Below are 19,230 nucleotides of genomic sequence, written 5' to 3'. Positions count from 1 at the left end.
GTAATATTTAACAAAGCAAAACAGAGTCAGAAAGAGAAGCAGAGGTGAACGAAGTAGCTCACTGTAAGGCAGAAAGTGGAGACTTAAAGAAAAATCAGGAGGTGAAGAATTCTGCTGAGTTCATGTTGCAGCGGGTGGAGAAGTAGAGCAGGACGAATCAGGAGGGGAGAGTGAAGAACAACATAAGGAAATAAAGTCCACAGCTGAAGACGAGAAAGGTGTTGCAAGTTCATCAAAGTAGAAAGAAGGGAAAGAAAGTGAAGTGCGACCAGAAAAAGACAAGCTGATGTTTTTTAGCAGGGAGAAGATGAAAGTCTAGACGGTTAAATTGCCGGGGGCTGTGGAGAGGAGTGGCGGCAGGAGTGAGTGTGGGCGGGGGGAGAGGAAGTGTGGCCGACAGGGGAGGAATTTAAAGCCACATTGTTCTGGAAGAGCAGCGGCAGAAGGAGCAGACGCACTCCGGACGACATGGACGTGAGCTCAGCCATGGAGAAGGTAGGAAGCATTTACATCTGTGCAGTTGAGACTCTTATTCATAAATACTTCCAGATGTTCATCGGCACAGAGAGGAGGTCAAGGTTCAGAGGTGTAGATATTTTGATGATGGAGGTCTGGAGACACTTCAATAAACCTTCTCTCTATCACAGCTGGTAGGATACATATGAGCTGCTTTTAAAATCAGAGGTGGAAAAAGTACTGAAACGCTATGGTTTACAAAGCTCCATTACAAGTACAATTCCAGGATTCAAAAATATGACTCAAGTACAAGCAGTATTATCGGCAACATGTACTTAAATGCTTTTCCAGAGGTATTTTAACAACATTTTGTGATATTTCTTCACCTTTTTTTATGAAATGTCTTCTCTTCCATTTGTTTCTTGTGTGTTAATTATCAGGTCACGCAAGACCTTGTTCAGAGAAAAATGTCGAAACAAAGTAAATGTTCCCGTATGAAATATGCCATTTCAGCATCAGAATATTCTTAAGATATGGATCTAATATTTACTGTGTTGATTGTGGGGCAAAGGAACAGGTCAAATACTGTGTCCACGTTACTTCTCTCATTGGAGTTAATCAAATCAGACCTGCTGCTAGTCTCCTGAAGAAGTGGGGCAGTGGCAAAGAAAATGTACTCTCAGTGCAGCGACTTCTTCCTTCCTTCATAACAAGCTGTGTCCAACGCAGAGGCCATTTTTCAATTGCAATTTACAGTTGGATAAATTGTAAAAAATTAAAATAGACTCAAAGATGACCCCAACTTATTTAAGCTAAATGATTTAATGGCATTTCAAGTTGCCTCTTATCAACATGCCAAGAGTGGTGGACATGTCACTTATTTAACTACTGTACTGAAGTACCATTTTTATTTAATTGTGCTCTATTCAAGTATTTCCATTGTCTGCTACTTTATACATTTACAACTCTAAATTGCAGAGGTAATTACTTTACTTTTTACTCCATCTATTTTGTTAACTTTAGTTTATTTCCCTATTTGGTTTAATAATACAATTAACAACTGTGCACGTCTCCATGCTTTAATGTTCAGAAAGCTCTTTATTTTTCTCATACTGCCTGTGCTGCAGCACCTCTTTTCACCCTCTGTCTGAAACCAGAGCCCAGTCTGCTCTGATTGGTTAGCTGGCCGTCTCTGTTGTGATTGGTCAACCGCTTAGAGATGTCCCGCCCCTTAGCCTATCATGTACAATGTGTTGGAGAACTAGCCAATAGAAGCACAAGTGTTACGTAGTGATGTGACTATGTTCAGGAAGTAAACAATAGATTCCAATGGAGGCGTTTCATGCAGGGGGGAGTGTGTGGGAGAGAACCTCCTTCCGGAGGGAACTTTTGGATTTGAGCCTTTGCAGACCCTTTACATGCACACAAACCTATATAACACTACATGGAAGGGAAACCCCAAAAAGAAGAATAGGACCTCTTTAAGATAAGATAAGGACAGAAAATCACAGGGTATCAGAACATTAAATATTCAAATGAGCATCTCCTTGTGACAGAGTATTTCTACACTGTGGTGTCATTAATTTTGTTTAAGTAATAGAGCACTTCTTCCACCTCTGATTTGTATTTATCACGTTGGTTCTCTGACCCGCATTAGGCTCTGAAATATATGTTCATGTCACTTTGGATAATCTCCCGGGCTTGTTCTCAAACAGCTGGAGATTTGTAGTTCACTCAGGGAAGGTAATCCACCATGACCTGATCCTCCCACTGGGTCGGTTCTGGCTCGGCTCAGATCCGTCCTGTGATCCGTCCTCTGGTCCTTTGCTTAGAGGTCAGTGTGAGGAGGACAACCTGACGGGGGGGGGGGGGGGGGGGGGGTCCTGATCCTCCCTATCCCTCTGCTGGAAAAACTGCCATCACCAGGATGGAAATAACCCACCACACACACAATGTCTTTGGGTTTTGGACTGACAAAACAAGACATATTCAAACATCACTTTGCACGGTACCAATTCTGATGACTTTTTTTTTCTGATAAAGAATAAGTTGCTTAATTAAGTTGAAAATAATCATCAGAGTGTATGTATGTAACGGGGACAAAGAAGGTTTACTGAGAACCTGTTAAACCTGTGTACAGGTTGTAGTTTGGTTGTTTTATGGGCATGGCAGTGAAAGGTGAATTGTTCCTTTTTCAAAAAACATTGAGAATGGATTCCTTTGAGAGGAAGGAGTTCAAAGAAAGAATGTGTGTTAACATACAGTTTATAGGAAACAATCCTATCTTTCTCTCCCTGATATCTTTTGTTTACACTTTCAAATAGTGAATGTGCTCTTTACTGTAAATCCCAGCTCATTATGTAGCACAGGAAATACCCATGATGCCATGAGACAGAGTTGTGGACGTTAAAGAGGGTCACTCTTTGCTTCTTTGACCTCCAGCCTCTTATCTCAGCGTTTCCTGCTGTAACCGTCATATAGCCGACATGTTTGAAATTGCTCAGCTTCGCCTTATCTCACTCCTAAATATAGAGCTGACACACGTTTCCCTCTTTCTGAAAAAATGCATTTATAGTTTGGCTGGTGTTATTTGGCTGACGCTCAGCAGCTAATCATACTGAACTGTTCAGCTTTCATGGTTACAAAAGGAATGAAAGAGAGGTACAGGGATTAATGTGCTGAACTACAATGAATAGTATACATAATATATTGTACTCAAACTATACTTCCTTGCACTTTCATTTTAATAAAGAAACTGCAACTGCACACCAGTAAAATGTTCAAATTGTATACATTATGTTTCAGTAGTAGGTTGGTCAATACAGTTTATTTTAACTTATTATATTCTGTATATTTAAGTGTATTCTATTATCCTTCCACTGTTTATTTGTATACATTTTTTTATTTTGGGGTTAGAAGTTACATTTTATCACATGTTTGACTAATTTTGCAATGCCTTCTAAACGGGCTGCTGCTTCAAATCAATTTACAAATATGGGATCATTACATTTATTTTAATCTAACTCTAATCTAATAATAGCTCATTTCCTTTCACAAAAGACAGTTATTCTGTCTTGAAGGACAACATGTTATTTGCTGCAGATAAGAGACACATCACACACCAGAATATAAGAGCTCAATAGATGCGATGAACTCACCTTAGTATAAGCGTCAGCATTCTGTCCTGTGTTTGAACTTTCGATGCCACTTATTCTAATTTTCAGTGGATATAGGAATATTTTGCTACACACATTTGTTTCCTTCCAGACATAACGAGATGCAACAGGTTGTGTGTCATAATGCCACATTTGCAACAAGACAAACAGGGCAATGCCACTCAATCAGTTTTCTAAACAAGAACAGATACAAATGTTGACGAATTGAAGTATTTGGGAGCCACGCTTACCAACTGGGAAACTATATCAAAACATCTGTTTACAAACTCTCACACAATTAATACAGTAAAAACTAAGTTTATATTAAAGTTATGCTCACTTTTTCCCAAATACATGTCATGTACGTTAGAGGCCTTTGTGTGAGACTGGTTTCATGAAGTGTATGTGTGCGTTATGATTCCATTATGCTCCTAATTTATTACTTCTAAATAAACACAGATAGGACAATATGATAATACAACTTCACAAAGAGACATACAAGGCCCCAGAAAAAATGGGAAAAGGACACTTGGGAAACTCTTATTTGGACGTGTGTTCAGGTAAATTAGAACTTCTAGCAATCACAAAGGAATGATGTAGAGATCTGTCAATGTAACCCCGACTCATCATTACCTGCATGAGGTGCTGTGTTGTGATGCAGGATGAGTAACGGCTTTATTTCTTGTTAGTTTGGGGGAACACTTGAGTCACGTCTGCTCTCACTGTGACTCCCACCAGTGTCACAGTGAGAGCAGACGCTCCGACAAAAACACACTTATACAAACAGTCTGCCTTTTCTACAGGAACAGAGGAGTTTTAGTAGGAGGTATCTTTAAACTTACTTCCTGGTAACCTTCAATGAAAGAAGCACTTCAATAAAAGTATTTGTACCACAAAATAAAAATACTCTGTGTCCTGCATTCAAAATACGTCTTAAACGAGCCCAGGGTTTCATATTTGTATTTAGTGCCTCTACTGGGACATGTCTCCATGCTTTAATGTTCAAAAAGCTCTTTATTTGTCTCGTACTGTCTTTATCTGACTTTTCACCCTCTGTCTGAAACCAGAGCCCAGTCTGCTCTGATTGGTTAGCTGCTGGATCTGTTGTGATTGGTCAACCGCTTAGAGATGTTATATATATAGCACACTACAGGGAAGGGAACACTTTGAAAAGCATTATACGGCCTCTTTAAGTAAAAGTAAAAAAGTACAAGCTTCATAATATACCTAAATGAAAAAAGGTTAAAGGACTAATATGCAGAAAGGCCCAATTCAAGAATATTACAATATTGGTGACAATGATACATTTCTTTAATTTTGCAGCTGATAACGGAGTTTATTTAAATTACTTTATATTCTGCTGGGCAGTTTATATAATATACTACTATATTAGTGTATGAATTTTTATCTTTCATAATTCAATAGTAGATTAATACTTGTAAATATATATTTTAAAGTAGCGCAAAACGTAGATACTCAAGAAAATACTTTAGAAATTGTACTTGAATACAGTACTTGAGTAAATGTAGCTACTTTTCACCACTGCTAGGACCACACTAACAGTAATAAACCCGTTCTGTCATTCAGTGTGTTCCTGAGGGATCTAATGACATTTCTTCTTCAGCTGTTTCTATTGTAGCCGCTGTCACTTTGACCTTTTCAACACAGACACATCAACAGCCTCTTCACCGTCACACACACATTACACACACACACTCTCTTCATACCTCTAAACACACACATCTGTCCTCTCTCACACCAGTGACTGTCGGTCTGGGTCTGTTTTTCCTCGTGGGAGTATGATGATGAAGATGAAAGAAAATCTCATAGATTTAAGTTTAGGTAAACAAATGTCAGTGCCGCGTCATGATGACATCATAGTGTTAGCTGGAGGCAAAACAAAAGAATGACTGTCGTTAGAGTGAAACAGCAGCTCATATTGTAGGTCACTATTGTGGAGGAGCGTGTGTCTCCATATTTAAAAATAGAGGGAATATTGAGGTGTCTGAGCAGCTTGTTATTCCCTAATGACAGATGGATGGGAGGACATGTCTGTCAGCAGCAGGGTGATTTAGCACAACAGTCATCAGGTTTCCTGCCAGAGGATTTTTAAATTGTCCCTGAGTATTGTTCCCTAGCTTGCATACACACACATGTACAGTTCAATTGACCTTGTGTTAAGGAAAGGGAGTGTTATGTGTTTTAAATCCTCTCTAAGTTGAGTAATTTCTTGCATTTAAATAATCACTAATCAATGTTTTGATGTGTTCCAGTCAGGCTTTCGTCCAAACCACAGCACTGAGACTGCTCTTGTAAAGGTCTTCAATGACATCCACTTAAACACAGACAGTGGCAGAACTTCAGTGTTAGTATTATTAGATCTCAGTACTGCGTTTGACACTGTTGACCACAGCATATTACTAGACCGACTGGAAAACTGGGTGGGACTTTCGGAAACAGTTCTAAATTGGTTTAAATCCTACTTAAAGGACATAAACAACTTTGTTTCTATAGGTAAATACACATCTGAGTTGACAAATATGACATGTGGGGTACCTCAAGGCTCCATCTTGGGGCCTCTTCTCTTTAACATCTACATGCTACCACTGGCTCAGATAATAAAGAACAACAAAATAAGTTACCATAGCTATGCAGATGACACCCAAATGTACATAACCATTTCACCAGGAGACTATATGCTCCAATTCAAACACTGAGTAAGTGCATTGAACAAATCAATGACTGGATGTGTCAGAACTTTCTCCAATTAAACAAAGATAAAACTGAGGTAATGGTTTTTGGAGCCAAGGCAGAACGTATAAAAGTGAGCGCTGAGCTTCAGTCTGCAATGTTCAAACCAACAGATAAAGCCAGAAATCTAGGTGTAGTCATGGACTCTGACCTGAGTTTCAACAGTCACATTAAAACAGTTACTAAATCAGCCTACTATCACCTAAAGAACATATCTAGGATTAAAAGACTAATGTCACAGCAGGATTTGGAAAAAGTTATCCATGCTTTTATCTTCAGTAGACTGGACTACTGCAATGGTGTCTTCACAGGTCTCACTAAAAAATCTATTAGAAAGCTGCAGCTGATTCAGAACGCCGCTGCTCGAGTCCTCACTAACACTAAGAAAGTGGATCACATCACTCCTGTTCTGAAGTCTTTACACTGGCTTCCTGTGTGTCAAAGAATATATTTCAAAATACTGCTGCTGGTTTATAAAGCACTGAATGGTTTAGGCCCAAAATACATTTCTGACCTGCTAAATTATGAACCATCCAGATCTCTCAGGTCTTCAGGGACTGGTCAGCTTTCTGTCCCCAGAGTCAGAACTAAACATGGTAAAGCAGCGTTCAGTTGTTATGCTCCAAATATCTGGAACAAACTCCCAGAAACCTGCAGGTCCGCTGCAACTCTGACTACTTTTAAATCCAGTCTAAAGACTTTTCTTTTTGCCGCTGCTTTTAATTGAACTATTCATATCTTAGACTGCACTGTAACTTTTATCCATGTATTTTTTCTTTTAATGTTTATTTTATTAGCTTTTCTTTTAATGACTGATTTTAAATGCCATTTTCTTAATGTCTTTCATTTTTTGTAAAGCACTTTGAATTGCCTTGTGTTGAAAAGTGCTATATAAATAAATTTGCCTTGCCTTGCCTTAAGTCCTGACAGCAATCAATAAATCAAATGCTCGGAAAAAAACCAAGTAGAAAAGTCTATTATTAGTTTGTACAATATTTTGGGGGGGTCCGAAAACCAGTCAGTATCTGGTGTGAGGGGTAGGTTAGGGTTGTGAATCGAGTGGCCTGTGTTCGTCGTCCATAACATACGCCTGCCCATACCATAACCCCACCACCACCATGGGCCACTCGATTCACAACATTACCCTAACCCTACCCCTAACCCTAACCCTAACCCTACCCCTCACACCAGATACTGACTGGTTTTCGGACCCCCCCAGACCCTCCCAATAAAGCAAAAATGCACGTTTCAGAGTGGCCTTTTATTGTGACCAGCCTAAGGCACACCTGTGCAATAATCATGCTGTCTAATTAGCTTCTTGATATGCCACACCTGTGAGGTGGGATGGATTATCTCGGCAAAGGAGAAGTGCTCACTATCACAGATTTTTTCAGATTTGTGAACAATATTTGAGAGAAATGGTTATTTTGTGTATATAGAAAATGTTTTAGATCTTTGAGTTCATGAAAAATGGGAGCAAAAACAAAAGTGTTGCGTTTTTGTTCAGTGTAACTATTTTATGATTGTAGTGTGACTGAGGAGGATAAGGAGGAAAATACAAAATTGAGCACAGGGACTGATAAGACTGTTAGTACTGAGATAATGATGATGTCACCGGGTGGAGCAATGAGATCATCCACTATACGTGTGTGTGTGTGTGTGTGTGTGTGTGTGTGTGTGTGTGTGTGTGTGTGTGTGTGTGTGTGTGTGTGTGTGTGTTCACTCCCTTTCTTCCTCCCACACTTACTCAGACAAGTTAGAAACATCATTTCTTCTTTCCCATCAATCACGTGCTCTCATGTCAGAATAATCGTCACTACTCCGAACTGTTGTCTTACCTCTTCAGAGACACTTTACTGCACAGGAAGCACTGCATTTTGTGTTCAAGCTAAATGACGTGAAGCAGGACATCATTTTCCTGGGAGATTGAACTTTTTGGGTGGAATTTCCTAAAACAGCTGGTCACTGTAGTATTTAACAGACAAACTAGAAATAGAGAATTGGTTGGGGACTATTTTCAGCGGCGGATTAATTAATTTGGCTCAGTGCTTCCAGGTTAAGTTTAAGGGTGATGTTGGATAATTAAACTCAAACGTTTTCACACTAGCTTTCACTGGCTTCACCACCCGAAGAAGTTGGTGGAATATTTTATGAATCTAGTTTTAAAAAGTTCTAAAAAATTAAGGTTCAGGTTTTGTATTCACTTTCACTCTAAATTGGCAATAGATTACTTTTCAACCTTTTCCCGTCAAGCGTTCACATGTGGTATTGTTGTTTGGGCTGTAGCTGCAAAGAAAAACCAAACCACTATATGTTTCCCTCAGCCCCTACTGGCTACAACTTTTGTAGAACACCATTGACTATTACTGACTTTAAGCGATCTGGGGAGCTATCTATTCTAGCACTAATTTACTCAAATAAAACTTCTAGTTGGAAAATACTTGAAAACAATGCAGAATAAGCACTGCATTTTGTTTTCCGGCTTTGTGCCACATATCAGGCCTTTATTTTCATTTAGTTTTTGTAATTTAAGTGCATTTAAAGGGATTAAGTCAAATAGAAAGCAGAATATGTGTGTTCATGTCACCTAGTGGAACAGTGTGGCTTGTTGATGTGTTTATTGGCACATCGATGGAGCTCTATGGCACAGAAGATCAGGTCTTTATACATACACTCACTACAGTAATAAAAAGTAGATTATCCCCACACTCATACCTTAAAAAGTCAAACACATTTCAATTATGAGATAAGTGTTTAATTATTTTTGACTTATGGAAGAAAATATTTTTTCATCATTCCAACACTTTATTTTCCTGCTGTACACATATTTTGGACCTTAATTTAGGCTTTTTTCAGGTTGACTTCTGATCTTAGATGTTCTTAATTTAGTTTTCTTATAAGGTAGAAACCTAATGGACTGTACCTCACAGGATCAGAGTTAGCCTCAATAATGATAATAATATGAATAATGATAGTATTAACCTTTGAAAATGAGTTATGAAGTGTTTTACAAAGACATAAAGAGAACGGACAATACACAAAATGTAATGTATTCAGTAATAATGACAAGTGAGGTATGATAAAGAACAGAAAATACAAGAGATTCAAGAGAAAAGCTATTCTGAAAAAAGGGTTTTTAAAAGAGAGGTTTGAGAAAACAATGTGTATCATGATGGTGTTTTTGTTTCAGATGTCTATGAAGCAGAGTACAGAAGGGGCAGCCGTCTGCCATGTATGTGAGGCGAACTGCTCTGGATACCAGCCACATTCCTGGAGGTATACTGCTTTTTATTCTATTATCATTTTTCTCTGCCAGAAAAAAGAACCCACAAGAGAGAAAAAAGAATGCTGTACACACTCTTTGTGGTTTCTCTTCGCTCTCTCAACGACTCTCTGCTATTAAAGTTGGTGGTTTTGCATACTTCTAGCCTGTTGAGAGGATGAAGAGAGAGTCTGCTGTTCTGCACCAACAAGCTTAGACTACATGGACAAAAGAAAGATGTCTGTTTTCTTCCACCAAAACACTAATTGTCAGTTTCTACAGCTGGGAAGACCATGAGGGATGATGTCGCACTTATTTGTTTACTGCTAGCTCCATCAGCGTTGCACCACTTTCTTAACTGAAAACATAATTTCCCTATATTAAAGCGATTTGGCTCCCTGACAAAACCCTACATTTACGAGTTTATTTCTTGTTTCAGAATTTCCAATTTATTTTTCAAAACATTACCTCATCCCTGTTTTTTTTAATAAAAACCTACATTGGCTCCTCCTTAGAAAACCCTTTGCATGTCGATGAATAAATATTTTCCTTAAATATCTTTCTCTACTTATTCTTCATTTACCTGTGCAGAAAAGCCTGTATCAGCTGTGGCTGTAGCGCGGTGGACCATGCTCCGGGGAGTGACCTTGAAGATGACCAGCGAATGGGACGCCTGCTCTCAGACTCCCCGTGCTCCCACCTGACAGTGAAAGTCAAAGGAGGCGGCGGCCTTCGCACATACAAGAGGAACCGCATGATCGTGACCAATCCAGTGGTGTCGCGTAAAGACCCGACCTTCAACACCACGACGTACGACTGGGCGCCGGCCGGCCTCCACCAAACACTGGTGAGGATCCGTGGGAAGATCAGGAAGTTGGATGCTCTTGTGAAGTTGAGAAAGCTTGTAAAGTCACATTTTCTATAGCAGATTTTCTTTGAGGCTGAGATCTGAGGACTTTGCAGGACAATGCTTTGTGTTTAAAATAAATCAGTTTGTTAAGTAACTTCAGCTACGGACATAACATTATGTGATACTGTAAATCAATTTTGATATAATGTCTCACAAATGAACACACATTTTGTGAAACTTGTAACATTTAATGCGATATCAAGGAGTAAAATGTCTATAACCGAACTTCAAAACGGTTGCAGGACTCAGCACTCAGCTAAAGGCACACTCATCTTCCACATGATGACGTTATGCAGTCTCATAGTTGTCATCAACCACCGAAATTCTCTATGGGGTATTTACAGACAGATTTCATGTCGTAGAACAAAACGTTAAAATCTTTTCAGCTTGTTTAACCACAGACCGTGTTTCAGGTTGCTAACCAAAAACACTTGCTTAAGACAAAGCAACCCGGGGGGCTGAAAATGCCAACTCATTTCAGGTTTTAGGGCTCATTCCTGCACCACTTTATTGGTGTTCTGGTTCTGACTAATCAGTAACTGGAACAAATGTAAGACCAGTCCTCAGTTCCTTGTCTTTTATGTGTGTTGTTATCCTACTTTGTGCATGCACATGCTCACAAACAAACATAAACAACTTTTTTCTCCCATCCTAGAGGTTTACCAATGGGATTTATCACTATACTCATCAGTATGGTTAGTTTCGTGTGTTGAACAGTGTAGGCCGTCTGGTCGTCATTAGACAGATGTTTCATGTTTCACATCTATCATTATAAGGATGACAGTGGTTATTGAGAGCTGCGGTCTGGAAAACCTTCCCCTAAAAACTAAATGTTGTTTTCCACTTTAAATGATGCTGCTAGTAAGAAACCTAGTCCAAAAATACTTCTACTTCATCTCCTGCTACTATACTGTATGTCTCCTAATTCTCAGAGGTAAATATCTTTAGTTACTTACTTATTATAATACAATATTAGCACCAATGAGTAATTTTACTTTCATACATTTACTAAAGTCAACGTTTAAATGCAGGACTTTATATTTACTTATTTGTAACAGAGTATGTAATTCATAACTGCTTTCTATGTAAAATGGAGTTGTTTGTCCACCTTTGTTGCAGCTAGACATTAAGGACAACCCACAGCTATGTCACTGACAACACCTAACATTTCCTCAAGTGGCAACGCTATGTTGGCAAGGGCTAGGCAGTCATATGTCTTACAGTATGTTTTACAGACTGCAATAGAAGTATACATGTCGATAAATTGAACTTGTGAGGCAGAGGTTTTTTAGTTTACATATTTCCTTTTTTTCCATGTTCTATATCTATGATACATTTGATGATGAATTTGCCATTGAAAGTTCATCAGACAATTCTTAACTCAACATACTAATAACTAGTGGAAAATGCAAGCTGCTGTAAAATGAAAAGCTACAGTAAAACTAACCCAAAGTAAACTGCCCCTGATCCTCTTCAGGCCATGCAGTACATGGAGCTCATCCCGGAGAGTCTTCGTCCCGTCTCGGGGACAGACGGAGCGTTGGATCGGCACAGGCAGCTCCTCGGTCAGCTCCCTGCCTACGATCAGGACCCCATGAAGTGTCAGAGCCTCGCCACCGAAGAGGAGGTACATCACTCCAAACACTATTTATTTCTTAAGCTGTATGTAAACTAACCCCAACCTGGGGGGCTCCAAAGATCGCAGGGGGGGCGCCAGGCCTCAGATGATTTGAGGCCAAATATCATATTTAGAATTTGTTTTAATTAATCTTTTTACATATAATTGTAACGCAATACATGATTGTCACTAAAAGCCTTGTCTCTACATTACAATAAAAAAAAAAAAAATTCATTAATTCATTTTAATACACATTCAAGTTATTAAAGGCATACAAAGACAGAAATGTATAATTCTTTCTTTAATAGAAATGTTTCTTCTGCCCGTAAAGTGTCCAAACCAGGCTTGTCTGGATAAGCGCATGTTTAAAACATAGTCATTGTCCATGCCGGTTTCAGTTGGATTATTTGTCACAGTTGCTCCAATCAGATCTGTCTCCTCCATTTTGTAGATTATTTACGACTTTTGAATCCACATAAACACATCGGCAAAATCCGGCTTACTTTGAGCATGTGTTTTAAACAGTTAAATCCCTTTGTGAATTGTTTCCACTTCCGCGCCGTCCTTTAATTTCTTCATACAGCGGGAATCCAAATGAATTAATCCTGAGTCCAATAACCATCAAAGTCGCTCCAATAGTGCTCCTTAAATACGCTTTCATCCTCCTTTAACAAAATACTTGACAGTAGTTGTAGCATTTGTAGCCCCCCCTTGTGTGTGTGTGGGGGGGGGGGGCGCAACTTCCAACAGGAGTCATTTGGGGGGGCTCTTGGGAAAAAATGTTGGGAACCACTGCCTTAAAGGAATACCTTAACCCAGGGGTGATTAGTTTAGATGGTTTGGGATCATTTACATTTTTATCCTGGCTTCTCTCATATTACAAAATATGTATTTGACACCCCTTTCAGCTAATGATTTGTAAAAGTATTAGGTGATGAATATTTTCACACAGCTTCTCTTTTTATTTAAAAATGTAGTTACTAAAAAGGAGAACCAGAAATCACACATGTTGGTGTAAGGTATTCCTTTACATGAGATCTCTTACTTTCTGATGTCCTCCTGCAGATTTCTGCCATGCTGCTGTTTGTGCAGAGCTACAAGCAGGAGGTGCTGGGAGTCGGCGAGGTGGCTTTACCTGGCGAGGGTGGAGCTCTGAGGGAAGCGTCCAATCAGAGGATGGCAAAGGAGGCCAAGGACCGCAGCAACAGCGACAAGAAGGATGCTCTGAAGCACCAGGACCACGGCTCAACCAACAACAACATCTCAGATGACGGCTCCACTAACGGAACAGATGGCAGCAAGAAGACTGGATATGTAAGGAACATATCCAAAGTGTATCATTTTCTTCCATCGGTGTCTGCCTATTACAACAAGTAGATAAGACAAGGTTTGGTGACATCTTTAAGTAGCTTGGGATCATGGGAGTTGTTGTTTTCAACACCATCATTGCAGTTAGCTTTTTCCCAGTTTAAAGTCCTTCAGTGTATAATGTCAGGATGTTTTGGTTCTGACCAGGAGCTGAGTTATGTCCATACGTTTCCTCCTCTCAAAAACTAATGTACGCAGTGAATACAACTGGTAAAATCACGTTAAAATCAGTGTTTTTCAATTGCTTTTCTGTAGACAAAGTACAGAGCAAATAGCTATTTTCCTAAGATACAGACGTACAATTTTTGAGTGTTTTGAACTTGAAGCCGTATTATCCAAAAAGGCCTCTTCTTCTAAAAAACAAACAGTCCAAGTGAGTAAATAAGGTAAAAACACTGAATAAAGCAGTTTTGAATTTAAAGCCAGTAACATTGGAGAGAGGGGCTTCGAGCTAAAGGCTAACCTGTTCTGAGCTTATTTTTCTTAAAACTTCCAGAGTCCGATGATTATAATCCTTCATACAGTTAAAATATATTTTAAACTACCAGGATTTAAAAAAGGAGTGGCCTTAGACATGCAAAGGAGATAGAGACGGACCATGATATTGATAACAAAAACAGATTACTCTAGGTTTAAAAGGTGTTGGAAACATTTGGGATAATGTAAGTACACAACTCACAACAACGACAAAATACTTACATAAGTCTCGTGTTTTTAGAAAAAGCTTCATTTTGTATATTGAATCATATGTTGTTGCAGTAATGTGCTTCACAACCTTCTCTTCTCACAGCAGTGCACAGGTTGCCACGGTGACGTTACCATGGAGAGTCCGGCTGTTTACGCTGACCGAGCTGGTTACCATGATGCCCTGTGGCACCCCACCTGCTTTGTGTGTGCAGAGTGTGGCCAGGGGTTGGCAGACCTGGTGTTCTTCTGGTCCAATCAGAAGCTGCTCTGCGGACGGCACTACTGTGAGTCGGTGTGGCCGCGGTGCTCAGGCTGTGATGAGGTGAGACCCTTCACGTACACTTCCTTTCCCGCTACATAGTCAAAGAAAATTTGATTTCATATCTGGTCAGATACCTCAAATAAGGTCTGTGGTTAACACAAGAAAAGAGATTTTCACATTTTGCCCTACAACAGGGGTGTCAAACTCAAGGCCCGGGGGCCAAATCCGGCCCACGACTAAATTTGATGTGGCCCGCAAGAGCTTGCAAAGAATATAATACGTTTATTATACTGTTACATGCCACTTTACAGAAGCAGGTTGCCCATAAACTATGTCCCACAATGCATCTCGTTTTGTGACATGCGCACTGAAGAAACTTGCAATTATTTGCCCTTGACTTCTTCTTTCAGACGTAGTTAATTACTAAGATATTATCCTATCCGATAATAATCCAAGTCAGAGGCAATAATGTCATATAATACATTATTTTATATATATTATATATTTATGTATATTTATATAGTTACCACCGACCCTTTGAGTGCAACCATGCTAATGTGGCCCGCAATGAAATTGAGTTTGACACCCCTGCCCTACAACATAAAATGTGTCAGTAAATACCCCACTGGTGAATGTCTGAAGCTTTAATGTCATTAAAACGGCGGTTGCTACCAAATGACTAAAAGAGACTGCTAAAACATCATCACACAGACAGTTAGCCGCCTTTAGCTTAGCAGTGGTGATGTAACGTGGTGATGGTAACGTTAGCCATTTACTTCTGGCGATTGCATTTACGCTTCAAGAATCATACAAGTGATGTTATTATGTACAGATTATCCGGCTGAACAAACATTTTTAGCATCATATATGGGTCTTTAACGCTTTTATCCACAACGACTTATAATTGCTATCAACCACGAGGATATACAGAAAAGCAAGAATTATGCAGCTATTAACTATAAACAGTAGTGGCCCGTGAAAATGCTGACGTCATCGTACGCCTGCTAGATCGCCCTAAGGATTGACCAATCACCATAATGTGATTGGTCAATGCAACAGTTACGTTGCCATTTATTTTAAGCTACTGTTTTACTGCCCGCACTGTTGATTCTGAAGGCCTCAGGCTGGTTTATTTGACCCTGCAACACATTCTGACTTAAATGTGATTGGATAACAGCTCCAACATTACCAACCATTACTGGACGCAGCCAGGGCCGCCCTTGGCCAACTTGTGGCCCCAGGCAAAGTTATCTGATGAGGCCCGCAACACGCAACACAGAGAAAAGCCATACAATGAAAAGAATAGACTATTGGAAATAATTAAAAACTTGTTAATGAAAATACTATATTAAAAGGTTAGTCAGTGATTCTGACCGTGTTTAGGCCAGGAGAGAAGGCCTTGCTTGCCCTGATGGCTCATCAATATACATTTAAACAGGCTATTGGAACAGCCACAGTTATATATACTGCTCATTAGCAGTCTTAACTCTTTTCTCAAAAAAGCCTGGTTCAAACACTGAAGAATTCAACTGTAATCTTGACCTTAACTTTATTCTCCAATTGCAAAATAAACGTATCTGTTTTGTCCTGTTTCTCCTCCCTCAGTTGATCTTCTCTCAGACTTTTCACACGGGGAAAGATGGAAGAACTTGGCATCATCAGCATTACTGCTGCTGGAAGTGCGGACAAAACCTGGATACACCCTGTCAGCACTGAGACACAGTGTTAACTCAATATGGTGATTTCAAAGATTTAGCACTGCTCAAAAACAGAATTATAGGGTTAAAAATACCGGAAAAAAACAAACTGTATATCTGATATCGACTGTGGTGGTTTGCCTGTTATATACAAATACATGAAATGAGTAACAAAATAATACAGAATTAGTAGCGCTTAAAGTCATTACATTTTATTTTCATTTGACAAGTATATAAAATACTCCAGATGATGTATCAATGTTTAACATACTTAAGATGTCTAGCTGACGTTCAAGCACTCTCAGTCGAGCCTACTGCTTTAAGTACTTAAGGGAATGTTTAGTTGACACAGAAGTGTTTAAAGTACTTACTGGTGGATTTATTATAGCACTTCAAGAACTGACAGTGACTGGAGCCAGATGGTTTTAGAAAAAAACAGAAGCAGAAGCAGATTTGTGTGTCATTTTAGGAATGATCCAATTATTTGACTTAAAACTTAGGGAACTGGACATGCAGAAGGCAAGGCAGACAAATTAACAGAACTGTGCTGGACTGTTTTGAATTGTGTTTATCAGTGTAGATGTTGACGCTTTGCTTGTACAAATAGGAAGTATGGATTTTACTTTTAATTTGCTATTTTATTCATTTTCTTCTCTTTTTTTTTACGTGTTGTTTTAGTCAAGCTTAAGATTCACTTATTATTTTGAGTAAGGTTTTGTATCTCTCCATCACTTTCTGTGAGGTTCACCAAGTATTTTGTTTTCAAAGTTAGAATTCAAAACTAAAAGTCATACAGCATCTAACCTTACGTTTTTAAAGCAAAATGCCAACTTTTTAGAAACAAGGAAAATATTTTATCTAGTATAGTGTTACTAGATAAATATGTTGCATATAGAAAAAAATACTGTTGAATACAATGTACAATGAAAATAAAGAATAGATACAGATTCTTATGGCAACAGCATTTTCAGGTGACAGGGCTGCAAGATGATACAGTGAAATATAACAAGGAATTTCATATTTAAAGTTTTAATTGTGTGTGTCAGTTTGAAATGTTTAGCTTAGCACAAAAACTGGAAGTGTGAGCCTAGCTCAGTAAATTATGAAATAATACAAGTTTTATATGAACACGAGATGAGCTGTTAAACGTTGTCGGGGTAAAATGACGATCAAGGATTTCTATAAGTCTGTGAACAAAAAATCTGTTTTTCTGAAAAGATAAAATAAGGAATTCCCAGATAAATTATTAACGGTGCTGTTAATATAAATTAACACTGGGAAAAATATGAATGAAATGTTACTGTATTAAAGGGGCTCTATTCTGGTTTTCCTTTCCTGTACTGTGTTATAGGTTTGTTGCATGCAAATCGTCTGCAAAGGCTAAAATCCCAAAGTTGCCTACCAATCAGAGCAGACTGGGCTCTGGTTTCAGACAGAGGGTGAACATAGGTGCAATCAGCACAGGCAGTATGAGAAAATAAATAACTTTTTGAACATTAAAGCATTAAAACATGTCACAATAGAGACACTAAATACAAATAGGAACATGAAAATTAGCAGAATAGGTCCTCTTTATGTGATTCTGTTCATGAAATAATTAAATGTCTTCACCCGTAGGGATTAAAGATAATCTCACACCAGGTTATAGTTGCATGGCGTGTTTTGTTTAAAGAGAGAAGAGAAAATTAAGAGATTTTTGCATATGATGATGTTTTGACAGCTGAATAAAAGCCATTTCTGATTGAACTTCCTGTTATCTGTTACCATTTTTTAAATAGAGTTGAATCTGGAAATCACTAGTTCATGTTGAATGTAATCAGGCGACCCAAACCTGAAGCAGAGCTCTTTTTTAAGTTTTACAAAGGGTGTGTGTGCGTGTGTGCGTGTGTGTGTGTGGTGTGTGTGCGTGCGTGTGCGGGTGTGTGTGTGTGTGGTGTGTGTAGCAGGTATGTGAAGTATTTGTTGTTTCCCCGGCCAGCGTTCCTCTGTAGTTACATCACCCAGCGGACCGTCTGACGGCACTTCTTGAACCATGAATAAAAACCCAGAAAAGGATATTTTGAGTCCCACTATTTGGTCTGCAGAGTTTTATGGCCTTTAATAGCACCCAGCGTCATCAGAGGATATGCAAGACTGAGATCATTTCCTCTGCTTCTATAACCAAGCAGACTTCATTACCTATATTGTTAATCATGTTATATACATACTCAATTGACATACACCTGCTGATTGTGTTTTATTACTATGCTTGTTTTAGTTCTAAAGATCCTATTGTTATCTAATGTTTCATTTTCTATTTATTTCTGACTTGTTCTATCCTTGAGCCCTGGTGACAAATAACTGTGGCCCCTGAGAACCAATAAAAGTGTCTCAACACTTTGATAATGTTTGTAATGTTCATCTGTTTATTGTTAGAATATAAACAATTTGACAAAGGTAATGAAATATTCGGATATGTTACCAGTTAAAATAGTGATACCACAGTTTAGAAATACTCTGCCAACTCTAAAAGTCCTGAACTTAACTTAACGTAAGAAATATTAAAAATCTAATCAAAGTATCAAAAGCACTTATCATGCAGAATTACATAATAAAAATCATATTATTTGACAATGAATCTTGATGCATTTAAGTTTAATGGGTGCATCGATCAAAGGTGGGTCAATCTTCAAGTACCTCAATGCGATTATGGATTTATTTGAAGGTTCAACATGTTTTTGTAAGAAATTATTTTCCTGTTGAGGTTGTATTGCAGCACCAGGGGGGTATACTACGAAGCAGGATGTTCGCTTAGCCGGCTAAATTCAGGGAAAACTCCGGCTTTCCGGTCCTACGAAGCTGGTTCTCTTTTTAGCAGGCTAGATCTCCATGGTAACTTATGCTTAGCGGCTAACCTGGTCGGGACCAGGGGCCTATACTACGAACCTGGTTCAACCTAACCTGGATATGTTTGAGTTAGCCGGTTGGCCTAATCCAAAACATACGCGCTCTCGCTAAACTGTACTACGACGCGGGTTATCAAGTGGATCGCTCAAGCCAGCCGTGTCCTATCTAGTTAGGTGCG

General features: G+C 38.9%; 1 protein-coding gene across 1 annotated transcript; it reads left to right on the top strand.

The window, feature by feature from the left end:
* Window positions 1–410: 410 nt before the first annotated feature.
* On the top strand, window positions 411–17,912 carry lmcd1 (LIM and cysteine-rich domains 1). The gene is made up of 7 exons (XM_034084196.2): window positions 411–495; window positions 9,553–9,638; window positions 10,216–10,471; window positions 12,012–12,161; window positions 13,218–13,466; window positions 14,311–14,529; window positions 16,075–17,912. The coding sequence occupies exons 1-7, from the start codon at window positions 469–471 to the stop codon at window positions 16,183–16,185; spliced, it is 1,098 nt and encodes a 365-aa protein (XP_033940087.1). The 5' UTR covers window positions 411–468; the 3' UTR covers window positions 16,186–17,912.
* Window positions 17,913–19,230: the final 1,318 nt, after the last annotated feature.

The sequence above is a fragment of the Pseudochaenichthys georgianus genome, chromosome 5 (genome assembly GCF_902827115.2).
Source record: "Pseudochaenichthys georgianus chromosome 5, fPseGeo1.2, whole genome shotgun sequence".
In the NCBI taxonomy this organism is placed as follows: Eukaryota; Metazoa; Chordata; class Actinopteri; order Perciformes; family Channichthyidae; genus Pseudochaenichthys; species Pseudochaenichthys georgianus.
This window is presented reverse-complemented; position numbering and strand designations above follow the sequence as displayed.